This window comes from Mesoplodon densirostris, chromosome 4 (assembly GCF_025265405.1).
Source record: "Mesoplodon densirostris isolate mMesDen1 chromosome 4, mMesDen1 primary haplotype, whole genome shotgun sequence".
NCBI classification, from domain to species: Eukaryota; Metazoa; Chordata; class Mammalia; order Artiodactyla; family Ziphiidae; genus Mesoplodon; species Mesoplodon densirostris.
Genome location: NC_082664.1, coordinates 159077571 through 159105383, shown reverse-complemented (window position 1 = coordinate 159105383; position 27813 = coordinate 159077571). Strand labels below are relative to the sequence as shown.

General features: G+C 49.8%; 1 protein-coding gene across 1 annotated transcript; it reads left to right on the top strand.

Moving 5' to 3' along the window:
• Positions 1-471: 471 nt before the first annotated feature.
• ASB13 (ankyrin repeat and SOCS box containing 13) lies at positions 472-27813 on the top strand. The gene is made up of 6 exons (XM_060095403.1): positions 472-548; positions 14366-14553; positions 15700-15850; positions 18094-18228; positions 24490-24681; positions 25906-27813. The coding sequence occupies exons 1-6, from the start codon at positions 506-508 to the stop codon at positions 26031-26033; spliced, it is 837 nt and encodes a 278-aa protein (XP_059951386.1). The 5' UTR covers positions 472-505; the 3' UTR covers positions 26034-27813.

Below are 27813 nucleotides of genomic sequence, written 5' to 3'. Positions count from 1 at the left end.
TGCACATACATATTTTGCACACGGACGCTGATTTTGCCCGTGGATACTTGGACATGTGGACATGTTTTGCACACGGACACTTGTTCTGCACTTAGACACGTTTTGCACACTGACACGGACGCACTGTGCACATGGACATAGGGGCACGTTTTGCATGTGGACATATTTTGCACCTGGACACGTGTTTTGCAGAGGGACGTATGGACACGTTTTGCACATTGACACCCTCTGCACATGGACACACGGCACGGTTTGCACAAGAACAAATATTTTGCACATGAACACGTTTGCCTAGCAAACACCAGCAGCGAGCGTGGAGTCGGACGCAGGTGTCTGCGGCTTGGCGCGGGCCCTGAGCTGGGGGAGCCGCGCCGGCCGGGCCTGAAACTACAACTCCCGGCACGCGCGGCCGCCTCTCCTGGACGCGCGGCGACGGCGATTGGCCCCGCCCAGCGGGCGGTGCTAGTGGCGGGGCCGCAGAGCCGGGACGCGGGGAGCCGGTGGCATGGAGACCCGTGCTGCAGACGGCAGCTTCCTGGGCGACTTGGGTACGTGCGGGTTGCCGGGAGCGCGGGGCCGCCTTCGCGGACCGAGAGCTGCATCTGCTTACATTCGCCCCGAGCGGGGACGAACCCGCTCCGAGGGGTCGTCAGGGGCGTCTGGCTGGGCTCGGGTCGGAGGGCCGTGTCTTTAAAGGAGCAGGTCCGGGGGTCCCATGCAGCTCAGACGCGGTTTCTGCGTCCGGCTCCTGGTCCCCTGCCGGCCGGGTCATCCTTGTGACTTCAGAACCGGTGACCCACCGGAGCGCTGCGCACCCTGGGGAGGATGCGGGACTGTGCGTGGTCATTGCCGGGTTCCGAGGAGAACCTAGGAAATGCCCACGCGGGACCACTCGTAGGGCAGCCCTGGCACGGGCCCGGGGTGGGAGCTGGACCGTCTTCCAGGCGCCCTGTGGGAAGGTCGTGAGCAGGGTCGTTCGCATGCAACGGATACACCCAGGAATTCAATGCAGAAGGAGCATGTGCCCTTGTCGCACTGTGTGAGACATGCGACCTCGGTTCTTAACTGAACCTTCTTTACCGTTTGGGCAACCCGAGAATAAAATGGATTCGAGGGCAAAAGGCCATTCTTTGGGGAAGCAAACTTTCCCGCCTATGGAGTAATTCTAGGGCAAATGAGCAGTGAAAACACTTCCAAAGCCTGCAAAGAAAAAAATAATCTATAAAGTATTTTTACACTGATAAAAAAAAATGTAGTGCGAATGAAAGTGAGAAGTCTTATGGGTTAATTTAGCTTAAGAGGAACTGCAGTCCTAGCAAAGCGATTTTAGTTGATTTTGCAAAACAGCCACCTGCCACAGGATCAAAGGCATTTAATAAGCATCTCTGTTTTTACTTGGCATTCCACCCCAGGCAAGCACAGGACTTTGACCCTGCCAGTGTGTGCTGTGTTTGGTTGGTTCACCATGGAAGCCTTTTAAACACATTTTAATATTTTTGTTCTTGTACAAGGTTCAATAGCATAGCATCACTTCCGAGTATGTTTTTTGTATAGTTTAAGGAATGTATCTTTAGAAGAAAAACATATTCTAAACTAATGGACGCACAGTTTCTGGGGTTCGTGGCTATTTTGACATTGTCATTGTTTTATTTCATATATTTCTCTCAAAATACATCCTGCTGACAGTTTTATTCTCAACACTAATGAATAAGCTCAATGTGTTGAATCCAGAGCGACACTGCTATCCCAGCAGAAGTAGAGGCCCATCATAGGAACTTTAACGCATTTTATCATTCTGATCTCAAATTCTATACGTGTGGTATACTCTAACCAAACCGTGTAGCTTTATTTTTATTTTTTTAATTAAAAAATTTTTTTTATTGGAGTATAGGTGCTTTACAATGTTGTGTTAGTTTCTACTGTACAGCAAAAGTGAATCAGCTATACATATACATATATCCCCTTTTTTGGATTTCCTTCCAATTTGGTCACCACAGAACATTGAGTAGAGTTCCCTGTGCTATACAGTAGGTTCTCTGTAACTTTGTTATTTTTTTAATAAATTTATTTATTTAATTTTTTTTTGGCTGCGTTGGGTCTTCGTTGCTGTGTGTGGGCTTTCCCTAGTTGTGGTAAGCGGGGTCTACTCTTCGTTGTGGTACATGGTCTTCTCACTGCGGTGGCTTCTCTTGTTGCGGAGCACGGGCTCTAGGTGCACAGGCTTCAGTAGTTGTGACTCGTGGGCTCTAGAGCGCAGGCTCAGTAGTTGTGGTGCATGGGCTCAGGTGCTCCGCGGCATGTGGGATTTTCCCGGACCAGGGCTCGAACCCGTGTCCCCTGCATTGGCAGGCGGATTCTTAGCCACTGCGCCACCAGGGAAGTCCTGAACTGAATTTTTAATATAACACCTCACAGAGGTAAAGGTTGCAGTCTTATAATATGGCCTTATCAATAAGAACCAAGAATTCAGGGCAAGTCACATCCTAAAGTGAATCAGTGTTTGTTACTTAGCAAATGTAATTCATATCGTTATTGACCCTAGGTTGTGTCTATTTGTAAAGTTGAAAACGTGACTCTCGTATTCAGCATCTGTGCTCAAGGGCTTCTGACTTGGAAGCAAGAGGTTGGCAGAAGATGAAAGGGTGCCTTAGGGATCTGGGCTCTAAGCAAGGTGAGCGGCTGGTGTTCGTCAGTTATCCTCAGCCAAGAAGTCTAACCAGTTCATTGGCCTCTGGGGTGTTGGGAAGATGGGATGGAGAGAGAAAAGGAGAGGCAGCCCCTGGGACCGTGATGAGAGCCACTGAGCTGCTTTGCTGTGGGCCAGGCGCTGGCCACGAGCCCTGTGAGAGCTGCAGGACAGTCGTCATTATCGATTAACTTAGAGGTGAAACTGAGTTCGCACAGCTAGGAAGTCACAAAGCTGAGGTTTTAACACAGGTGGTTCTTTTTTGTTTTGTTTCTATTTGTTTTGCTTGTTTCATGTTAAAAATGCTTATGTCCTTCCTATCAGATAGGTTCATCTGTAATCAACTTGTAGGGCTGCCTGGAGCGCTGAGCTGGTTTTGTGACTGGGATGGATGAGTCATGTCTGCTGTGGGTTCTCAGGGGACTGGAGAGCACTGCTACCACCCATCATCTCTGTACTATAGCACCTTTTGGGCTCTGACAAATGTCTTTGCCTCCGGGTGTCCACAATCAGGATGGTAGACTGATCTGAGTCCCCGGGCCCGGGAACCTATATCCAAGTTCATCCTTTTGTTGAGTCTGTGGAATTTGATTTTTTTTTTTTTTTTTTTGCTGCGCTGCGTGGCTTGCAGGATCCTAGTTCCCCGACCAGGGATGGAACCTGGGGCCCTGGCAGTGAGAGCAAGGAGTCCTATCCACTGGACTGCCACGGAATTCCGGAATTTGATTTTTTAAACCTAAAATTGTATGGAAAGTACTTTGAGAGATCTAGATAATCACTGCCCTGGCTGGGAGGTCAACTTCCTTAAAATCTTCTCAAATCGTGCTTCTGTTTCTCCCTTAGCGAAAGCTGCATTCTAGAAGTGTCTAGATGTGTCCTTTAGTGGAGAAGCCTCTGGGCACTATATTACACTGCTAATAACAACGTTTGAAGGAAATTAGGCTGATTTTAACACCAGCTGGGATTCTGGGTAGTCACTGCGGCCAGGAGTGGCTGCCGACTGTAGTAGTACAAGTGAGTTTTGATTTTTTTGGTATAACCCTCCTGCCCTGGTCATCAGCACTGTGGGGTGGGAGGGAGGCAAGGGGAGGGGTTGGGTGGCAGAGAATTGGATGAGCGGTTAGTAGGGGCTGCTGAGTGAGGGCGAAAGTTGGATTCGGGCGTTTCTCATTAAGCGTGTTTAGGAAGATCTTTCTTTCCTTCTCCCTTGCTGTCTGCTGCTTCGGTAACCTCTTCCCACTTTTCTCTTTTGCTTTCACTTGTTCTCTTTCACTTTCCTTTTGCCTCTCCTAACTGAGCTTTGACCGTCTTGTCCCTGTAGGAAAGTAAACCTTTTCTCTTTAATTTTTATCACATTTAACAGATCTTAAAACCACGTATGCCAACCTCAAGTTTACTGACAAACAGTATTTGGGGTGTTCATAATTAAAACACAGAAATAGAACTTGTTGAAAAATCTCTTCAAGAGTAACAAAATTCTCAGCCCCAATTTCTAAATAAGTGTTTCTATATATAAAAATGATTTCCATTTTCCCTTAGAATCAAGGTGACTGGTAATATCAAGCTCACTGAACTTTAATTCGGACAGCACGTTAAAGATTGGTCACCACAAAGCATTTATTAAGCACCACCTGTGCCAGGCACTTTGCATGTATTGTGTCTTTGGTCCTTGCAGCATCCTCTGGAGCAGGTCTGTCATTCTTAGGTGCTGGTTTCTTTGTCCTTGTGGGTTTTTGCCCCTATTTTGTTTTTTCACTCTTTACTGTCAGATGGATAGGTACACTTTGCCATGATTTCTAGGTCATTTTAGCTCTTCAATTTGTTTTTGCTTTGTACACACAAATCCTTGGCCTTCTGGGACCTTGGGGGACAAGTCACTCGGGACCCCTGACTTTCCTGAAAGCTGAGTTTAGCCCGCTGAGAGCGGTCCTCAAAACACCAGCTCCACTGTGGCTTCAGCAGCCGCTCCTGGCGGCTACATCTGCACACAGGTGCCCCGCGGGCATGGATGGGGTATTGGGAGGCTATCCATCATCATTTCAAGAATATTTATTTACTGGGGTATTTGGGGAGAAGGGCTTATTTCAGAGCTGCAGCTGTGGCCGAGAAGGACATGTCTGCAGCGAGGGCCCTGGGCCCCCCTTCATGACATACCTGGAGCAAGATTCCTGGCCCAAGCAGCACTGAAGGGTGCCTGGTGGATACTGAGCACGTTGAATCTGCTTGTGGTGTAGGTGTTCTCTGTGGCGTTTGGAAAACACTCTTTGTTAGAGCGGGGCTGCTGTGTGGAGGGGCCCCCTGGCTGGGGGAGGAGCAGTCAGGGTCAGGGTCTGCACAGGGGTTGGGTTCTAGACTCTGGACAGGTGGGTGGGGCCGATGAGTGCTCCGCTCTGCATGTGGAACGGGAGCCCGGCAGGCCCTGTACGTCGCAAGGCCAGGCTCTCTAGGAGGGCCGGTGGGGCCTTGGCTGAGAGCTGCGGTTTGGGCTCAAAGAGCAGGATTCTGGGGCTTCCCTGGTGGCGCAGTGGTTGAGAGTACGCCTGCCGATGCAGGGGACGTGGGTTCGTGCCCCGGTCCAGGAGGATCCCACATGCCGCGGAGCGGCTGGGCCCGTGAGCCATGGCCGCTGAGCTTGCGCGTCCGGAGCCTGAGCTCCGCAACGAGGGAGGCCACAACAGTAAGAGGCCCGCGTACCACCAAAAAAAAATAATAATAATAAATAAGAGCAGGATTCTGGGCTCTGGATGACTAAGCAGGATGCTGGTAAATTGGCTCTCTGGAGAAAAAAGGAAAGAAAAACAAAAAATGGAAACCTCATCTGATTTTCTGCTTTCCCTGGTGTAAATACTCACCCCACGCTGATTTCAGCTCCCAGGGGTTTCCGCCTGGCGGAATTGCTGAATATTTAACAGTTGGCCAGGGGAGCTGGTCTGGAACACCCACTGCTGGACAGGCGTAGAGAAGGGGGGCGCCAGGGCCAAGGGGCTGGGACTCCATGCAGGGGACTCATGCGGGATCCAGATGCTGGAGCCAGAGTCCCAGATGGGGCTTTGGAACATGACAGACAGTAGAACTGGAGGCTGGGACCCAAACAAGACCAGCAGAAATAGAATGATGCTAACAATCCCATCCTGGTCATAGTGTGTGCTGTCGTCGTACACTTGCCTGGCACCGTGCCAGTAATGCCCAGCAGGATTTCATTGTCATTACAGCCACCACAGGGGAGTAGAGGCAAAAACATCGCCATTTTATATGAGAGCAAGCTGAGGCTTAAAAAAAATTGATGTGTAATTGAAAACCGAGGCTTTGAGAGGATAAGTGACGTGCCCCAGGTCACAGGGCTAAGGGACAGACAGGCGTTGGACTCATGAGCTGGGTGGTTCCTGAGGCTCCTCACCATGTATCCCGCTCCCAAGGGGAGGCTGACGCTGAACCACTTGAAGTGTTCAGCTGGGGCTTCTTGATTCCCGAAGGCTGGGCCTGGGCAGGGCAGGGCCAGCCCTCAGACGTGAGAGTGTCAGGGCCCGGCCAAGGTACACAGGGGTGTCGGGCTGGGAGTCAGCAGGTGCACATCTGGTGCCCAGGATGGATCAATCAGGTCAGGCAGGGGTGCAGAAAAGTGGCAAAAATGTTCTCAAGCACCTGTCATTCCTTCTCGCGGTGATCTTGCACTTGTCCGGTAGAAGATCCTGTAGGTGGTGTCAGTGAGACTCTAGTTTTGCAGATGACGGTTTTCACTTAGTCCTTCGTGAGCTTGGCTTGCCAGCATCCGGTCAGCAGAAGGAGTGACACAGGTATCTCCGTGACCTTGAACTGAAGCACGGGCAAGAGGCAGGAGGGGCCTGGACGCTGCTGTCTGCCCTGCAGCACCAGCGCCCTGGTCTCTGTCTTCTGGGGACTGCAGCCTGGGTTCTGCTACAACAGACTCCTATTTAATTGATGCCCTGGCACCTGGCACGGCCAGAGTGGGCAAGGCCAAGGTGTGGCCCAGGTCAGTGTCAGGGCTGGGCAGGCCTGTAAGGGGCCGGTAGTGGGGTGTACTCTGGTGGGGGCAGACCCAACTGCAGTAGAAGTTGTCTGGCAAGTAGAACAGGCTTCTGGAGAGTTTATTTACTTGATACCTGTGTGTCAGGCGCTGTGCTGGAACAGGAGGTCGGCGGCTGCGGTCCTGTCCTAAAGATGCTCGTGGAAGGACGGAAGAGGCGTGAAATCAGGTGCAGCTGTGTGTACAGAGGTGGCTTACAGGAGGGCATGGGTGGGCAGGCTGCACGCCTGAAGGCTTCCTGCAGGCACTAAGACTCGGTCTCGGTGGGGAGGATGGAGAGTGGGGGGCTGAGTGGGGCACAGCACCCCCAAAGGCACAGGCCCTGTACCACCCGACCCTATGTCAGCTACATGAAGCTCAGCGTAATTGGAGACAACGGTGTGTGTGGTGATGGGAGGGTGTGGGGGGAGACTGGAAAAGGGCTGGGACTCTATCCTGGAGGCTCAGTTTGCCTGGCTTGCAAAGGAGTGTGGATGTTTTTCTGGAATTAGGAGCAATCTAAGGGTCCTGAGCAGGCCTCCCATGACCCGCTGATGACCTAGCTGCATTAGGGAGAGGGTGAGGGGAGGGGGTGCTGGGGCAGGGGAGCACCAGACGGGGCTGTTGACGGGAGAAAGGGAGGGAGGGTGATGGGAAGGGGGTGCTAGGAGACCACTTATGTGGCAGGGCTGGGATTTAGGGGAAGGCTCATCCCCAAGGGAACTTGACAGTGGGAGGGTCTCAGGTTTCCAGGGCGGCCCCTCTCCCAGGGGGATGGTACAGGGGTGGGGGCATCTGGTCACAAGTGGGGTCCAGGCACAGGGCCAGAAACAAAGCCTGAGGTCAGTGGGTTGACTAACGTACAGCGTTTTCCTGCCTCTCTTCCCTGCTAGCAGATGTCTTTTTGCTTTAAAGTTGATAAGTACATGTCAGCCGTCCCCCATCTTCTCTCTGGTGGGGGGTCGTGGGAGGGGGTCGGGGGTGGATGCCTCTGAGCTTCCCACTGAGGACCAGCGCTCCTTCATGCAGCTGCAGCCCTGTGGGCCACCAGGCACCCTGTGTTCTTTATCTCTGGGGTGGCTCTCTCCTCCCCCTGTGCTTCTCAGGGTCTCCAGAGGCCATTGAGGCTACCACCTCCCCCTGACCCCCACCTCCCACTGTAAAGGTGTCCCCCCGATGACAGCCTGTGGTTGGTACCAGCTGTGGGTGACAACCTCCCCCATCTCCGGGGCCTCCTCCATCTTTGTTACTTCTTTAAAAAATAATTTTTAGGGCTTCCCTGGTGGCACAGTGGTTGAGAATCTGCCTGCCAATGTAGGGGACACGGGATCAAGCCCTGGTCTGGGAAGATCCCACATGCCGCGGAGCAACTAAGCCCGTGCGCCACAACTACTGAGCCTGCGCTCTAGAGCCTGCGAACCACAGCTACTGAAGCCCGCGTGCCTAAAGCCCGTGCTCCAGACTTCCCTGGTGGTGCAGTGGTTAAGAATCCACCTGCCAATGCAGGGGACACGGGTTCGAGCCCTGGTCCAGGAAGATACCACATGCCGTGGAGCAACTAAGCCCATGTGCCACAACTACTAAGCCTGTGCTCTAGAGCCCGTGAGCCACAACTACTGAGCCTGCATGCCACAACTACTGGAGCCCACGCGCCTAGCGCCTGTGCTCTGCAACAAGAGAAGCCACTGCAATGAGAAGCCCGCGCACCGCAATGAACAGTAGCCCCCACTCGCCACACTAGAGAAAACCCACGTGCAGCATCGAAGACCCAGCGCAGCCATAAATAAATAAATAAAAAATTTAAAAAGTGACATTTAAAAAAAATAATTTTTAAAGCTTTAATTGTGGCTAAAAACATAGAAATGGTTAAGATGGTAAATTTTAAGTGTGCAGTTCAGCAGTATTAACTACATGCACATTTTGGTACAACAGAGCTCCAGAATTTTTTCATCTTATAACACAGGAAGCTCTGTACCTGTTCACCTTCCCATTTCTCCCCTTCCCCACCCCTGGCAGCCACTATTCCATTTTTTGTCTCTACGACTTTGATTCTAGGAACCTCATATAAGTGGAATTGTACAGTATTTGTCTTTTGTGACTTGCTTATTTTACTGAGCATCATGTCTTCAAGGTTAATTTACGTTGTAGCCTGTGACAGAATCTCTTTGGTTTTTAAGACTGAGTAATAAACATTCCATTGTGTGTATATATCACATCTTCTTTATCCATTCATCCCTCCATGGACACTTAGGTTGTTTCCATGTCATGCCTATTGTAAATAATACAGCAGTGAATAGGGGTGCACATATCTTATCGAGTTAGTGTTTGCATTTTCTTAGGATAAAAATTGCTGGATCGTATGTATGGTAGTTCTGTTTGAATTTTTGAGGAACCAGAATACTCTTGTCCAAAGTCCTTGCACCACTTTACATTCCCACCAACAATGCACAAGCGTTCCAATTTCTCCACATCTTTGCCAACATTTATTTTTTGTTTTTTGATAGTAGCCATCCTAATTGGTGTGAGGTGGTATCTCACTGTGGTTTTAATTTGCATTTCTCTGATAACTGGTGATGCTGAATATCTTTTCATGTGCCTGTTGACCATTTGCATATCTTTTTTAGAGAAATACCTAAGTCCTTTGTTAATTTTTTAATTGGGTTATTTACGTTGTTGAGCTGTAGGCATTCTTTATATATTCTGATATACATGGTTTACAAATGTTCCTCCCCATCCTATAGGTGCCTTTTCACTGTTGACTGTGCTGTTTGATGCACACAATGCTCTCCTGTGTTATCACACCTGCTGCTTCTGATCTCTGCCCTCAGTTGCTGCTAAGACAACTGCAGCTGATGTTTATTCACTAGAAAATATGGTTCCCAGTAAGTTGCACTTCCTCTATAGGCTGGTCATAAGGAGATAGAATTAGATTTTCTTTAAAAAATTTTATGTCCACACTTTATAATTCACATTAGTAATTCCTTCCATTCATTCGTCCCTTATGCACTCAACAAGCAAGTGATGTGAGCATCTTTTTTGGGCCTCACACTGTGCCAGGTGCTGGGAATAGAGCCAAGCAAGTGATGCCCAGCAGGCTCACTGCAGCCCCGCCTCCTCCGTGATGCTTTCCTGACGGGCTGTCTTGCTTCCAAGTTCCTGTAGCGTGACCTGTTCCACCACTATCGCAGTCATCCTGTCCTGTTGTTTTGAATTGTTTCCCCACCCTCCCCAGCCCATGACCATGACCTGCTGATTGCCATGTCCATCCGTCTCTGTGCAACGCGGTGGGAGAGGCTGCATCTACCTGCCCGGGCTGCTGAGGGATGCTCAGGCCTTCCCTGCACCGCCTTCCTGAGCTGCACTTTCCTCCTTCCTGCAGGACCCAGGACTCGCCCTGCTCTCCTCTTTTTACTCAGTCTGCCCTTGGGGTTCTGCTCCCTCCAGACTGACTTGAGAGTGATCCACAGCTGCTTTCCACTACCCACCCCGCAAGACAGGTATGCAGGCGGCCATTCATCACAACTGGGAGACATACTGGGGTCCCCAAGCTTGGCTTACTTACTTACTCTTGGGACAGTAAGTAAGAAGTTCCCCAAGCTTGGCTTTTACATTTGTGGGGATCAGATCTTCCTCTGCGTTCCAGTCCTCCCTTCACTCCCCTGGCCCCCCATGGCCCCTGTGGGGTCGCACAGTTAGGTACAATGAGGGGGTTAAAATACCACAAATAGACTCCATTTATGGAGCACTTACTCTGTGCCGGGCCCAACGCTAAGTGCTTTTACTTTCATTCATTTAATTTTCATAACCCACCGATGAATGAACTATATTATTATCCCAATTTACAGGTGACAAAACTGACAGGGAAGCTATTTCTCGCACAAGCTAATAAATGGCCGTGCTGAGTTTTAGCCCTGAGCGGTTTGGCTCTGGAGAACCCTGAGCCATGCATCATGCAGCTCCACTGCGGGGTTAGGGTAGGGCTGTAGGTCGGCAGAAATGAGGGGATCTCCAAGAGGGGACAGTCATCAACACATAACCCAGGAGGTTATCCATCTGCCAAGGAAATACATTCACCCCAGATATGGTTCGTGAAAGTGCTTCTGATAAGACTTGGGAACCATGTGGTTGATCAGAAGGTTTTCTAGGGAGATGTGATAATAAAATGTAGTTATAATAAAAGGAAGCTGCTTATTATGAACAGGTGTGTAATGTGGTCGTCTGCCGAAGTTGGGGCTTGACAGTAAGGATATGTCAGCATAATCCAGCACTGTTGTCATTTATGACGTTTTAAAAGAGTGTCTAGAAGACTGCCCTGTATCCCATGTGCTCTGATGGGTGTTGAGAAAACATCCTGTAGTTTCTGCATCTGGGGAGTTTACACTCCGAGTTTGCATGCGTTTATCTGCACCTGGCTTAAACCGTAAAGAAATATCACCTTCACACCACAGGAAGCCTGGCTGTCAGGGCTGCAGGCCCCACGTGACCAGTGACTCACCTGGTGCGTCCCATCCTCAGAGCCCACATTAGGCAGGTGGTCCAATGGCCACGGCACTTCCCAGCTCACGTCTAGGCAACATCGGGGGCGAGGGGTGTGTCAAAACTGTGAACGCTCTCAGCAGCCTCTCCCTCATGTGTCATTCACTGGAGTTGGGTCAGACGTCCTACGGGAAACGGGAATCCTGTGATTAACTTAGACCGCTTGTCTGGGTGGGATGGGTGCACGGCACTACTAGTCTACTTCTGCTGCACGGCAGGCAACCAGGTGGGGACCACAGCACAGTAAGGCCTGGTGGAGGCACAGATGAGGGGCTCACCCAGCACGGATGGGGCTGAGGCTGGGCAAGGCCTCCTGCAAACCTGACCACTGCACTTCAGTCAGGAAAGGAACAAGTAGGCATTATCTAGGATGAGCAGGGATGGGTGGAAGGTGAGATAGAGAGGCCAGAGGTGCGGAGAGAAGGGCGCTTTGTTCAGAGGGAGAAGTGGTGTCAGTTCTCAAGTGTGGTCCCCAGACCAGCTGCATCAGGATCGTCTGGGCACTTTTTAGAAACTCAGATTCCCAGGCCCCACCAAGACCCCTGACTCAGCTCTGGGGGTGGGGCTCAGCAGCCTTCGATTTCACAAGCCCTCCAGGCGATGCTGATGGAAGCTCCAGTTTGAGAACCCTTGGCTAAAACATGGGAGGTCAGGGTGCTGCATCTCGTGCAACTGGTTCTCTAGAGCTGAGGGCAGGGGAGGGGGGAGGGGGAGAGGTAAGGCATTGTGGAAGAAAGGGGGGATGTTAGAGAATTTTACTCCTTTTGGGGAGAGGAGTCATGCCTTTGTTTATTTCTTAACACGTCGTTGTTGAACATGTACTTTACAAGGTTGGAATGCAAAAATAAATAATTATAGTTTGAGATGAATGAAATTGAAGAGATAACATACCAAACTTATAAGCTGTAACTCATGCCATACTTAGAGATTTATAGCTGTAAACATTTACATTAAAAAAAGAAGAAAGAGCTCAAATCAATAACCTAATAACCTTTCATTATAAGACATTGGAAATAAAAAAGCAAACTAAACCTAAAGCAGAAGGAAAGATAATAAAGATTAAGAGGAAATTAATGAACTAGAGAATAGAAAAACAATGCAGAATATCAACAAAACAGAAGTTGGTTCTTTGAAAAGATCAACAAAATTGACAAGTCTTTAGTTAAACTGACCAAGGGGCCGGCGGGGTTGGGGGTGGGGGCGGGGAGGGAGACTCAAATTACAAAATCAGCAATGAAAGAGGGGATGTTATTATGGACATTACAGACATAAAATGATTATAAGGGAATACTATGAGCAATTGTTTATTAGTCTGCTTGGGCTGCCATACCAGAACACCACAGACTGGAGGCTTAAATAACACATTTATTTCTGAGGTTCTGGAGGCTGGACGTCCAAGATCAAGGTGCCAGCAGGCTTGATTTCTCCTGAGGCTTCTCTCCTATGCTTGCAGACAGCGCCTTCTTGCATGTCCTCACATGGTCTTTCCTCTGTTCATACTCATCCCTGGTGTCTGTGTGTCCTAATCTCCTCTTCTTATAAGGGTACCAGTCAGATTGGATTAGGGCCCACACTAATGGCCTCACTTTAACTTAATTACTTCTGTAATTAAGTTACATCTCCAAATACAGTCACATTCTGAGGTATTAGGGGTTAGGGCTTCAATATATGGATTTTGTGGCAGGGGCACAGTTCAGTCCATAACAAATTGTATGCCAACAAATTAGATAATGTACATTAAGTGGACAAATTCCTAAAAAGACAAACTACCAATTACCAAAACGGACTAAAAAAAAAGTCTGAATAGATTTATAACAAATGAAGAGATTGAATTATTAAAAAAAACTTAAATAAATGAAAGCTCAGGCCCAGATGTCTTCACAGATGAATTTGACCAAATATTTAAAGATTTAATACCAATTCTTCATAAACTCTTCCAAAAATTAAAAGAAGGAATACTTCCCAACTCATTCTCTGAGTCCAGTATTACTTTGATGCCAAAACCAGACAAATATATCAATCACAAGAAAAATGACACTTACGAATGTAGACCCCCAAATTCTCAAAATATGAACAAACCAAATTGAGCAATGTATAAAAAGATTATACACCATGACCAAGTGGAATTTATCCCAGGGATGCATGGTTGGTTTAACATCTGAAAATCAATCAATGTATTACAGCATTTTGACAGAATTAAGGAAAAAAAGCCAGCATGATCTTTGCAATAGATGCAGATAAAGTACTTGACAAAATGCAACACCCTCTCATGATAAAAAGACTCAACAAACTAGAAATAGAAGAGAACTTCCTTGACCTGATAAAGGGCATCTATGAAAACCCACAGCTCACGTGATGGTTCGTGGTGAAGGACAAAGCTCCAGGACCAGGAACATGGCAGGAGGTGCCTCTCGGCACTTTTGGTCAATGTGGGGCTAGATGTTCAAACCAAGGCAGTTAAGCAAGAAAAAGAAAAGGCATTCAGATTAGAAAGAAAGAAGCAAAGCTACCTCTATCTAAATGCATATGACATGATTTTGTATGTAGGAAATCCTGAGATTTCTGCTAAAATTGAATAATTAAATCAAGTCCCTACTTTGAAGGCTCTCCCAGGCCAGGAGCAGGGACAGTATACGTGCTGCATTATAAGCATGTAGATGTCAGGGTTGTGGGAGATGTGTCTTCCGGAGAAGGAGCTATTTCAAATGGGTCCACGTGGATGACATAACATCTAAACAGGAGATACAGAATGGATGATCAGGGTGGGGGCAAAGATGGGCTTCTCAGGCAGAGAGAATATATGCAGAGATGCAGGTGTGCAAGGGCAGGGGGCCACGGTGAGCCAGCTGTGTGGCTGGAGAGTGGGCTTGTGTAGGGCAGTGGTGGCAGATGGGTCAAGGAGGTGAGCAAGCTCCAGATCATGAAGAACCTTGTAGGCCTCACCAAAGACTTGGACTCCACTCTCGGGCAGTGGGGATCACTCAAGGGTTTTGAGTAGGGGTGTTTGGACCAATTACACCATCGTGTATACAATGGCTTGGGTTTCGTAAAGGGTCCTGGGGTTCATCTGACCTGGACAGAAGTGGCGTGCTCTTAGCACCTCACGTTTTTCTTTCCAGGTTTCTGGGTGGAGCGCACCCCTGTGCACGAGGCAGCCCAGCGAGGGGAGACCCGGCAGCTGCAGCAGCTGATCGAGAGCGGGGCCTGCGTCAACCAGGTCATGGTGGACTCCATCACACCCCTGCACGCGGCCAGCCTGCAGGGCCAGGCGCAGTGCGTGCAGCTGCTGCTGGCCGCCGGGGCCCAGGTGAGCCACGCGCAGCATGGTCCCCAGACTGGTGGGACCAGCTCCAGAGAAAGAGGCTTGGGAAGAGCGTTCTGTGTTATGCAACACATGGGAAGAAAGGAGACCACTGCAGGAGGCTGAGAAAGAGAGGAAGGAGGAAACCAGAGTGGACTGTAGTGGGGGCCGGAGGAGGAGGGAGGGCTGCTCTCCATGGCAACCATGCCCTGAGGACTGGTGAGGGTGCTCGTGGACCTGGCTGTTGGGAGGTCACTGGTGGTGGAAGAGAAGGCCGGGTTAGCAAAGCGATAGCACGCTCTGCTCTGCACGTGGGCAGGCAGGCTGTGGACAGAGGCGGGCTGCCTACCGGGCTGGCGGGGCCTTGGCGGCAGGAGCCTTTTGGGCTCAGAGAGCAGGATGACTAAGTGGGATGCTGGCAACCTAGCTCTGGAAGGACAGGTAAGAGGAACAAGAACAAGATTCTGATTCGCTGCTTTCCCCTAGTTTATGTACTCTCACCGCAGCCCATGTGGAGCCCCCAGCACACGGTGTCTGGTATCCAGCTGGTAGAATTGCTGGGTACTTACCAGTCGGCTGGGCGAGTTGGTAGGAGCTGCCCTGGGACAGCGGTGGGGGGTGAGGAAGAAGGGAAGGCTGTGCTCCGCTCACTCTTCCCAGAACTTGGCTATGACGGCGGTTCCAGAGGCAATGGAACAAGCTTCAGCATGAACCCAAGTAAACAGCTAAATTTGGACAAATTCTAAGCAGAATCTGCCAGTTTGGGGAGCTGCCTTTTCCTGCCTTATGATTTTCCAACTAGAGGAGGCATGCTAAAACAGTTTCAGGCACACCTCCTAGCTGAGGCTGGAGTTAAAGCCCGTTTTCATACCCTGCCTGTGCTTATTAGGTGTTGGGGTGGTGGCCGGAGTGAGACTGAGCTAAAAAAAAGCCCCCAGTTGCACGCCCACTGTACTCAGGCAGCCAGTAGACATGCCCTACTTTCTATCTCTGAACCCCCTTGCCTGGCACGGCACCTCAGCACATAATAGAAAACCTAAGAACTTCGAAAAACTACGTGGTGTCTCAAAGATGAACGTGCATCAGGATGAGAAGGCGAGTGGCCTGCACCTTGCCCTCTGCCCTCTGATGCTCGTTTCCTCCCCCCTCAAGGTGGACGCCCGCAACATCGATGGCAGCACCCCGCTCTGTGACGCCTGTGCCTCGGGCAGCATTGAGTGCGTGAAGCTCCTGCTCTCCCACGGGGCCAAGGTCAACCCGCCCCTGTACACGGCATCCCCGCTGCACGAGGCCTGCATGAGTGGTGAGTCGGGTAGCGGTGATAGCCAGGAGGGGAAGCCATCCGCTGGTGAAGCGGGGCTACCAGGCCGGGTCTGGCTCTTGGTCCGTCAGCCGTGGAATCTGATGCTTTTCCTCCTGGAGATACAGTCCTCACCCAGGGCTGGGGGCTGAAGGTAGGGTTCTATTTCTAGCTGATTCGGTGCCTTTCAGATGCTAACCCTGGAAATGGGTGCCCTCGGCAGCCGCTCACTTAGTGGCTGCTGTCGTTCTGGCCTGCAGGCCCCTGATCTTGTGGGGAGATGAGGCCCAGACGCACCCTCAGGCAGGAACTCTCAGAGGAGCCGAGAGCTGGTCCTCGAGGCTCAGGGAGCAGGTGGGTTTTCACCTGCCCTCTGAGAATAGGTGGATTTCAGACGGTGGGAGGATAAGGCTGCTCCAGCCTCGCTGGGTCAGACACGCCCAGCAGAGGAGCTACAACAGGCAGAACTGGAAATCTGGGGCAAGGCCAGCTGGTGGGCAGTGTTTCAGATGACAGAATAGGGAGTTTGGGTTCGATTGTTTTGAGCAAGGTTTGCACACTTGTGTCTTGTGCTTTGGTCAACGTGGTGTTGGTCTTCGCTGCATTTGTTAGGGTGCAGGGTGTGGGCTCTTCCACGGCTGCACACAGGGCCAGTCTTTGCTGCCCTCACCCTGAATCCCAGTTAGGTCACCTTGGGTTGCCCACAGGCACTGGGAATTGCTACAGACGGCTCTGAAGGTTTTTGAGCAGATGCTGAATGATAAGAACACATTTTTGAGAGGTTCGTTTAGTGGCCATCCATGTGCAGCGTAGGGGAGGGAAGCTTATTTTTCTTCCTTCACCTATCTTAGGTTCATTGGCTGGGGCCCTGCCGATGAGACTGACAAGGGACCAATTAACAAGAGAAAAACAAGTGGAAGTTAGTGTGTGCATTGCACATACACACAGGAGAGTTCAGGCAAAGGGTGGTTAGAATTGGGGTTTATGTAGCATCTTAAGAGCAGTAATTCTGTCGAGCAGACACAAGACCAAGGAAAAGGACCATGAGCTTCTAGGGATGGTAAGTTATATGAAGGCAAATACAGCAGGGAACTCCTGGGAGACAAAGGCCAGTTAGTAAGATTTGCAGTGTGGACTCCTCTGGTGCCGGCTCTGGGCTGATCAGGGTCTAGAGTTGTTCCTGGTGGTTAACTTCTGTCCTTCCTGGTAGAGACGGGAGGGGACACTTTTATACATTTATGTCCTGCTTTTAGGGACATAAATGGGGAAGACAAGAGAGCTTTTCTTATATCTGCTGCTTCTTACTTGTCTTCAGCTCCAAATAGTCCTTATGCCAAAGTGGCATATTTTGGGGTGGCATATTCTGCCAATATGAAATGGGGGGGTATCCTGGAAATGAAGAGATGAGCTGGGGGCCATCACAGTGACCCAAGTGCAAAGCTCTTGGAGCCCAGGTGGGATGGATTCACGTGCAGAGCTTTGAGGGAAGAATCAATGGGATTTGACGTGAGGGAGAGGAGAGCACGGCGTCAAGACCAACTCAGGGTGAGGAGGAGGCTGGCTGGGGAGTGGGGGGAGGACCTTGTCATGGGGGGCATGTTCACCCGAGAAGGGCCAGCGCCTGGTGGTGGAGGTGGAGGTGGGGCTGGGTTTCAGGGCTGGAGGTGGAGAGGCGGTGCCAACAGCCAAGCATGATCAAGGGGTGAGAGAGGATGGAGTCTGGGATGGGATGAAGCTGACCCCAAACCGGAGTTAAAGACGCCAGAGAGGAGCCGGGAAAGAGGCCAGAAAGGCATCTGCTGGGAGGGGGCTGGGAACCCGAGTAGTGGGGAAGTTTAGGGAAGTTCATCCAGGCGGCTTGGCGTTCTTGACACAGCTTGGGGGGCAGCTGGAGGTGGGGAGCCCCTTCCTTTTCCCCCCGAGGGATGGAGAGCAGTGAGGAGCCTTCTCTGCGTCCACAGCTGGTGAGCCCAACTTTGTGTTCTCCCAGCACGGGCGCCGGCCGTGCCCTCCCTCCCTTTCTCCCACTGCCTGGTGAGCTCGGGGGGCCACTGAGCTCCCCGGGGAAGGACACCCATGCCGTGTCCAGGACCCACTGCTCCTGGTCAGGATGCAGGCCCACTTCCGTTCCCTCCTGCTGCCGCCAAGCTCGGGGCTCACCTGCTCCAGCAGCCGCGTGTCTGCCAAGCCTGTTATTTCAAATATATGTGATACGATGCCTTTCCTCTGTCTCCATTTCTTTTAAGGAAGTTCTGAGTGTGTGAGGCTTCTTATTGACGTTGGGGCCAACCTGGAAGCGCACGACTGCCACTTTGGGACCCCTCTGCACGTGGCCTGCGCCCGGGAGCATCTGGACTGCGTCAAAATGCTGCTCAACGCAGGTGCGTCACGTTCACCTGTGCTGCGAGCTGGCAGAGAGCTGACTGGTGCAGTCAGGCAGCCCAGGTTTGCAGCTGGTTCTCCCACTTGTCAGCTGAGTCCTTGGGCTTCAGTTTCTGCATCTATAAAACCGGACAACTAAAACCCATTTTGCAGGACTGTTGGGAGGATTCGTGATAACATTTCCACAGTACTTGCTGCACAGTAGGTGCTCAATGAACACGAATGATTATTTTTGGCAGCCGCAGGGGATTGTCCCCAAGGCCTGCCTGGTCTGAATCAGGAGATGGGGTCCAGGGGAAGCGCGTCAGTTGCGTCAGGATCCAGGAGGCTGTCAGGTGTCCTAAGGATAGACAGTTTCCCATGGTGAAAAACAGAAACAAAATAAAAAGAACCCACCAAGAGACTTCCCTCCTGGCGCAGTGGTTAAGAATCCACCTGCCAATGCAGGGGACACGGGTGTGATCCCTCTTCTGGGAAGATCCTACATGCCACGGAGCAACTAAGCCCATTCACCATAACTACTGAGGCTGCGCTCTAGAGCCTGCAAGCCACAACTACTGAGCCAGCGCACCTAGAGCCTGGGCTGCACGACAAGAGAAGCCCGTGCAATGAAGCCCACGCACCACAACGAAGAGTAGCCCCTGCTCGCCACAACTAGAGAAAGCCTGCGCGCAGCAACGAAGACTCAACGCAGCCCAAAATAAATAAATAAATTTATTAAAAACAAACAAACAACCTGCCCAACTGAAGCTAGAGTCAGGACCTGTCAACCACAGAAGTTTTAAAATGTAGCCAAAGCGGCTATGGGCAAGGAGTTATTATGAACCCAACTTAAATTTTTTTTCAAGATTTTCTTTATAAAGTAGGGTCACATCTAATGCATTCTTTTTTTCTTAAATTAATTAACTTACTTACTTTTGGCTGCATTGGGTCTTCGTTGCTGCGCGTGGGCTTTCTTTAGTTGTGGTGAGCGGGGGCTACTCTTCGTTGTGGTGTGTGGGCTTCTCATTGTGGTGGCTTCTCTTGTGGCAGAGCACGGGCTCTAGGCGTGTGGGCTTCAGTAGTTGTGGCTCGCGGGCTCTAGAGCACAGGCTCAGTAGTTGTGGCGCACGGGCTTAGTTGCTCCGCGGCATGTGGGATCTTCCCGGACCAGGGCTCGAACCCGTGTCCCCTGCATTGCCAGGCAGATTCTTAACCACTGCGCCACCAGGGAAGCCCCCAACTTAAATGTTTTGTTGAGGGAACATTTTAGCTCAGCTGTCTTGTCCATTCTGGGGGCAACCTAGGGAAAAACCAAAATGGTTCAGAAATAGAGGATGAATTCTTTCCGGATGACAGTCTTTTGAGCATAAGTTATATACAGTTTTCTACTACTGAGTCGTATTCACTTTAACGTGCCACTCTTAAGTCTTTTCAGTGAACACGCTTCATTTTGTGTAAGGTTAGTCACTGGGGTAGTTTTTGTTTTTTATGCAAAGATTAAATATCTAGATTAGAAACAGTGGGTCTTCCAGCTGAGTCGCTCATGGGATGGTTGGATCCCGTTTCTGCCAACGGCATCTACCTATTGTTCCTGTTGAGATTTTTTTTTTTTTTTTTTTTTTTTGGCGGTAGGCGGGCCTCTCACTGTTGTGGCCTCTCCCGTTGCGGAGCACAGGCTCCGGACGCACAGGCTCAGCGGCCATGGCCCACGGGCCCAGCTGCTCCACAGCATGTGGGATCTTCCCGGACCGGGGCACGAACCCGTGTCCCCTGCATCGGCAGGCGGACTCTCAACCACTGCGCCACCAGGGGAGCCCTGTTGAGCTTATTAAAATAAAAATTTCATAGCACAGCCACCCTCCGCGGGGCGCCTGGGGTGCACATGTGCAGCACACCTTCATCTGTTTTCTCTCTGGTTCCTTTCTCGTGGTTGGAGGGGAGAGGATCAAGCGAGTGGTGTAACCCGCTGTCCTTTCCGTGTCCTGAGGACCCTGTGTAAGTGATGACTCCTTTGTAAGAAGTAGGAAACCAGCTCCCCCCGACCCCCGGGTGGGTGAGTTTCCCGGTTCAGTAACCAAAAGGATCAGAACTAGAGCAGATTTCAGGGTCTCTGACGTGGGGGGTTCAGCAGTGTCAGCAAGAACTCACCTCCTCTAAATCTTACATCTCTGCCTTCCTCACCGTTCCCTTTATCCCACGCCCGGCGTCCCTAGTAGGGGAGAAATGGCTGCAGCAGCAGAGTTTGGCTAGAATGCAGATTCTTGACTCATGAGGCTTCTGATGGCTTCCTCCCCTCAGAAGAGTGAAACTTCCCCGTCACACCTCCTCCGTGTCCCATCGGCCTGAAATGGGTTCATGTCCAAACCTTATCCCGTCCCTTTGGCTGGATTGTGCCACATTCTGAGCAGCTGGGGTCTGGGTTGAGGAGAGGGATTCACCCAGTCAGGGCCCAGCCCTGCCCCAGGACCCCTGCCCCGGGACCCCTGCCCCACACCACAGGGTGCAGCTTCTGGGTGGAAGGCAGCCATGATGTCCACGACGGCCTTAAGCAGGGGATCCGGTGGTTACAAAGGGAGTTTCCATCCCCTGGGAGTGAGGGCTGAGGAGATTTCCCCTGGGGCAGGATCCTGAGGTGTCAGCGTCTACCACCAGCTCCAGATTTCATCCGATTCTGTTGTAATCTCAGATGGTCTCCTTGACTGCCCTTCCTAGATCACATGCATTCTTTTTTTCTTCTTAAAGAAAACTACTTTTTAACTATGGAAAATCTCAAACATACAGAAAAGTAGAGAGAAGAGGACAGCATATGCTTTCTTTTTAGAGTAGTGATTTGTCACTTTTTGCTGGAACGTCTAATGAAAGCTATGGACTACATCTCTAGAAAAATACGCGTGCAGGTGCTTTTGCGCGCGATTTTGGAGAGGGTCCTGGCTCCGCAGGAGGAGCAGAGCCGTCGGGGCCACGTGGTGCCCCCTGGGGTGGACACAGAGGCTTTCTGTTGGCAGCGAGGTCAAGCTGCCAAGCTGTGGATTATTTTTGCAGAGGATTGTGGCCAAGGGAGTGAAAGTCCAGTTATTTCTGGTGAGGTAACTTTTAATCTGGTCCCCGGCAGTAAATATTTAACCGTGCTGGGAGCGTTCAGAAGGGGCATCCACCTTCCCAGCAGTGCTGGTCCCTCACGTCTCTTCTGTTGTCTCAGTGAGCAAATCCCAAGCCCCTGTGCTTGCCATCCCGTCCCGGGCATTGCGCTGGGTTCTATTTTTATATATGTGTATATTTAAAAATATTTTTTAATTGGAGTATAGTTGATTTACAATGTTATGTTAGTTTCAGGTGTACAGCAAAGTGAATCAGTTATATATATATCCATTCTTTTTTAGATTCTTTTCCCATATAGGCCATTACACAGTATTGAGGAGAGTTCCCTGTGCTATACAGTAGGTCCTTATTAGTTATCTTATATTATATATAGTATTGTGTATGTCTCTACCAATCTTCCAATTTATCCCTCCCTACTCCCTTTCCCCCGGTAATCGTAAGTTTGTTTTCTACATCTGTGACTCTATTTCTGTTTTTGTAAATAAGTTCATTTGTATCATTTTTTTAGATTCCACATATATGTGATATCGTATATTTGTCTGTCTGACTTACTTCACTCAATATGACAGTCTCTAGGTCCATCCATGTTGCTGCAAATGGCATTATTTCATTCTTTTTCATGGCTGAGTAGTATTCCATTGTATATATGTGCCACATCTTCTTTATCCATTTGTCAGTGGACATTTAAGGTTGCTTCCATGTCTTGGCTATTGTAAATAGTGCTACAATGAACACAGGGGTGCATGTATCTTTTTGAGTTTTGTCTGGCTATATGCCCAGGAGTGGGATTGCTGGGTCATATGGTAGCTCTATTTTTAGTTTTTTGAGGAACCTCCATACTGTTCTCCATAGTGTCGTGCTGGGTTCTTGGTGGGCGCGTGACAGCCCCTGTCCTTGTTCCCTGAGGTTTTACTGAATCCACTCTAATCCTGTTTTGCTTTGAAATCAGGCTTTTGATCACGAGCAAACACTGATCCCTTCTCTCTGACGCGTGAATTGAGGATTTTTAAGGCCCAGGTGGCGTCGGGTGTTTTGCTGGCTCTGGCTTTTGTCCTCAGTTCCAGGCAATGTCACCGTTAGTCCCATAAAGCCACTTTCTCCCTGGCTTCTCTGTCCCTTCTTTCCTCTGCCCCCCTCCCCATCCCACTGTTCTAATGAGTATCTGTGTGTTATTGGTTGAGACATGAATTTTTCATCATGGTAAATGGTGTTGTTATAGATTCGACTCTCCTTCCTGTTTGCTCACCCATTCCTGAATTTTCGAGACCCACCCGTGTTGCTCCAGGAAGCTCTGGTCCGTTGTTTCCAGCTTCTGTGGAGATGCCAGCTGCCCCTCTTAGTCACCAGCCCTCTCTCTGCATCCAATCCAGTGATACCAAGGCACATTTTAAACAGATCCCGTTTGTCCCCTGGAACAGTCACCCCGCCAAGCCTTGTGTACCGAGAACCCACAGTGGGCTGGTTCTCCTTGACCTTGAGAGTGACTCTGCTTCCCCACCCACCCTTCTCCATCCCTACAATAGAGACAGCCTCTTTCCTCCCTGGTTGGCAAGAATATTTAGAGAATTAATGACCTGAGAGGAAGCCACAGGGACTTTAGATTCTGCAGACTTTGCAACTTATTTTTCATTACAAGTTTAATGTTCAAATTTATATTTGCATTATGACTGCAACACTATAACATTACTTATTCGTATCAGCCATATTGGAAGAAACCCCTGATGTGGTAGATTGGTTAGATTGTGGGGAAAATGCTTCTTTTATTTCATGTGTTGATTTTTACTATTATTTTTGTAATACATATCTGCCAAGTTAAATAATTAGGTAATTTATCCTGCTTCCTAACTGATGGATTCTTTTTCCTGAACTGCCGTCTGAGTTTTGACTCTGGGAAGTATGGGAGATTTTCTTCACGTGTGTTACGTGTTGGCATGCTTGCTATTTTCTTAGCATCACACAGACCGCTTTAGGAACATAGTTCTTATATTCTACTAGGGGATTAATATGATTTTAAGTCAGAAAGCAGAAGTTTTCAAGTATTTTTGAGCTGTGGGACTAGAAAATCTAATGGCCTTATACCCCCTCATTTCCTCTTGTTCCAACCCTCAAAATTTCTTATTACACAGTGACATACTGGTGATCTGATTTTTTTAAGCCTCACCTTGATAATATTTTATGATTGTGATTTGAATCTGTTATTTGAGGGAATATCTTCACTGACCCTGGGCTCTTTGCTGGCTTCTTGAAAATACTTTTGTCCCATCCCCTTTCTCTTGTAACCTCCTTATCCACTTGGGAGCAGACCTCAAAGAAGTTGGTATTTTCTTAAAAAACATTCTGAGGCTCCAGGGGATCCCACTGTATAGAATGGTGACGGTCGTGCCCTGAGAATGGTGTTTTACACAGATCATATTTTTATCAAAATCTCTTATTTTTAAAAAGCGTCTAAAAATGCTGTGTTTAGCTGTCACTTGTTTGCATCTTTCTGAATGTCTGCTGTCATCCCGAGAGCGAGGTGGATGGCAGAGCTGAATTCACAGTTACTATACTTCCTCTCTATCTGAACTTCAGGGAATTTGGGGGGGAACATTCCCTATTTTCCCTTTGAGCTTCCCTTTTGTAAAAGATTTCTTATATTTAACGTTCATTCATTCATACAACACACATTTTTAGAGCCACTGTCCTGTGTATGTGGTATGTGCGTGTACGTGGTGTGTGCATGCATGTGATGTGTGTGCCTGAGTGCATGTCTGTATCTGAGGTGTGTGCAACTGTGTACCTGTGTGCACGTGTGTGTGCCTGTGTCTGTGGTATGTGTCCGTGTGTGTGTATCCATGGTGTGTGTGTGTGTACACATGGAGGACGGCAGGAGAGCTTGAGCAACTCACCTGAGCTTCCAGAGCCTCAGGACCTGGGGACAGACAGCATAGGGCGTTAGAGCAGCCACTGAATTCACAGGGAAGGTTTCTGTCTTGTTTTTCTTCTTTTTGGTTGTTTCCAGTTATACTTCTTTTTTAGCTCTCTTTTCCTAGGGAAAAATAAAAGGAATCAGTGCTTTTGGATTTTGAAGAAGGTTTTGAAAAGGCTGCAGCAGAGTCTTGATTTTGTTCCTGGGGAGGGGTTGCTGCTTCTGTGTCCTGTGCTCCTTGGTGACGTTTGTTCCTGCTCCGGACCTGCAGGGGCCAATGTGAACGCGGCAAAGCTCCACGAGACGGCGCTGCACCATGCAGCCAAGGTGAAGAATGTGGACCTCATTGAGATGCTCATCCAGTTTGGAGGCAACATCTATGCCCGGGACAACCGGGGGCGGAAGCCATCTGACTACACATGGGGCAGCAGTGCCCCCGCCAAGTGCCTGGAGCACTATGAGAGTGAGTGTGTGTCGTTTGTGTGACGCCTGCACTAAGGTCTGCAGGGGAACCTCGTGCAGGAGGGCTTTGTTCTGATCACGTATCAGTTCATCTCTGAGTCAGTCGTTTCTTGACTCAGACTGGGTCCCTATGAGGCCGATGATATAGATGCAGCCCTCACTCTTCAGGAAACAAAGGACAAACCATCTGGCTAAGACAAGACCTCCTCTCTGGGACACATTTTTAAATGAGTTTACATAGAATTACAGTCACAAGAGGCTTTCACACACTTATCAATTGAAAAAGAGCCCCTTTATTCCACATTTTGCCAACCTTACCCAACCAAAATCCATCATGAGTTTAGAGGCAAATACCATCCACGTCTATTGGGGAAACATTTCCTAGAAGGTGTTTCTTTTCCTGCATTCAAATAATTTGGGGGAGGAAGTAAATGGGAAAATCAATGTCAGTAGTAATTCTGTTTATTTTTCTTTCAGAGAGCTTTGTCTTTCATAATGTTTCATAAGTTGAGAATACTTTCTTTGGTTGATTTATACTTTGATCAAACACAGATGGTCCTAAAGGCAGCCTTCGGGGCCAGGCTCTGCTCTGTACACATTCCCGTGGCCCAGCTGCCAGGGACCTACAGGCACTTTCCTTCTTTGGCCCTGGTGTCCATCCCTCGTGAGCTATAGCTCCAGGCTTCATCTTCAGGCCTGTGGCCCTGACTCTGTGTCACCAGGATGTGCATTTGTGGACTATCTGCCCCTGTGGGTCAGTTCTCCGTGGGTCCCTGTGGCCTGCAGCGATCAGGAGCAGAACAGAACCTGTGGCCTGGAACAGCATGGGTGGGCAGCCAGCACTGCCCGCCCGAACCCTCCCCCAGCCCTCATTTGTCTGGAAGTTTGACAAACAAGCCTACTAGCTGTAGATTAGTGCTTTGCTGGCAAATCTGTGTGCTGAGTTATAACGTTATGGGGGGAAAAAGTCACAAAACCCCCAAAGCCGAAAGCTCACGAAGTGAAACCCCAGTGGCCAGGACCTGAATTCCATTTCCTGATCTTCTGTTCTCGGTCCCTATTTGTCCTTCCTGGTCGCCTTCCAGAGAAGGTACTCAGGGTTCAGCCTCTCTTCAGGAAAAGGGAGGTGTTTTCAGTTCCATGTTGGTACTTGTTAAGTTGAAGGATGCTGTGCTTCTTCCTTAAGTTAAGCTAACCTCACGTGCGTCTTGTCCCCTTTTTCCAGAGACACCTCTGAGCCTGTCCCAGCTCTGCAGGGTGAGCCTGAGGAGGGCGGCTGGCGTCAGGGGGCTGGAGAAAATTGCCAGGTTGAACATCCCTCCCCGGCTCATTGACTACCTTTCCTACAACTGAGCTGCAGACACGGGGTCAGGGTGGGCCGGTGACACCGGGCTGCTGGCCTTGCTGAGCCCAGCGTTGGGCCACGGGGTCACTCTGCCCTGGGTGCCTGAAGCCATGCTGTTGCTGTAGAGAACTGGAGTCCCTCCGGGCCGTCCTGTTTCGTCTTCTCTGCAGACCCTTGGCAGGTGTTTCTGAGGCCCTGGGAAGGCCCTGGGCTGGCCCTCCTGGGACTTCAGTCTAACTGTGGCATCCTCCCAGCCGTGCAGTTGTCTCTCTTCACAGACTTCCCTCGGAGGGATCGTCAGGAAAGCCTCTCCCAGGACCACAAAGGAGCCCGGCAGGGCTGGGGGTCCAGGGCCCTGATGCTGATTCCACACGCCCGGGAGGCGCCATCTCTGATTCCTTCAGTACCAGGTGGCCCTGGGTGTTCAAAAGGAGGACCTGTGCTGAAGAGGGGTGGGGCCCTGGGAGGGGGTGTCCTGACTGCGGCCTGGACGCCACTTTGGGGACAGCCTGCCACTTGGGTGCTGTTTTCTGAAGCCACGGTTGGCACTTTCCGAGACCAACCTGCGCCCAGGTGTACCCATCGCTCAGGGGGCTTTATACAGGCCTTAGTGGGGAAGCCTCAGGCTTTTTATTCCCCACAATAAGCTCAGTGTTTCTGAGGAAGTTTTTCTTTATTTTGAGGTCTCAATTCTTTTAAAAAGTGTATAAAGCAAAAACTTTTAGACACATACGCCGTAACACTTAGGTTTCATTAACAAGTCTCTAAAGCAACAGGTAAAAGGAAGGCATCTCAGTACATCTTCCCAGGGGTAGTGATCCAATGTGAAGCACTGTTAGGAAGCTCTTCAGAGACTGTTTTTCACCTCTCTACAGCTGCCAAATGAATCCTTTTCCCACCCTAAGTTTTGCTCATTCCTTGAAGCTCTGCAATTGCAATTGGCAGAAGAGGTCGCCGGCACCTGGTGGGTACTGTCAACCGTGGATTCATGCATTTTGCGGATACTTAAGGAACATCTGTTATGCTTCAGGCACTGCCTCAGTGTTTTGAACTGGCTAAGAATGTGACTCACCATCAAGGCAGGGAAAGAAACTTTCACAATCTTGTTTCTTTAGTAATAGAAACAAGTAATTCTACATGATAAACCATGAGGTAACATGACGTAGTATGTTTAGACTGCATCTGTCTGCTTAAGATTCTATATCATAGTTTAAAAAACGAACCCAAAACCCGGGAGTTAAACTAGAGGACTTCTGTGTAAGTAGTTGAGGTCTATTTGGTTTCAGGGGAAATGGAGAAGGTACCACTTGTGAACCCTCTTGAGGGTCAAGCCTGAAGCCATCGTCCCCAGAAATGTGACCTCACCAGATTCCCCCAGGAGTGTGGGGAGTAGAGTGAGCCGGGATGGGCCAAGGTCATGCCAGCTGTGCTCAAAACCAGAGGCACCTCTTGACAGGTCTACTTGGGTGGGGCCCAGATCTGGTGGAAAGTTCCATGCTGGCAGCCATGGGTATTTTCCAGCTCCTTGGTTCTGGCTGTTGTTATGATGGTGCTTCATCGTATGTGGAGATAAGAGCCCCTCCCATTCGGCTGCAGGTGTACATGCATGTTCTGGGTAAATCAGTGTATCTGCATGTACTAATAAAATTAAAAAGAGCATTGCGTTCTGCCATTTCATCTTTGTAACAGGAACTTGCCTCTAGCCATGACAGTTGCTAACATTTCCACACGCGGAGTGCTCAGGGCAGAATCCGGTCCCCATACTCACTGCTCAATAAAGGTTGTTGG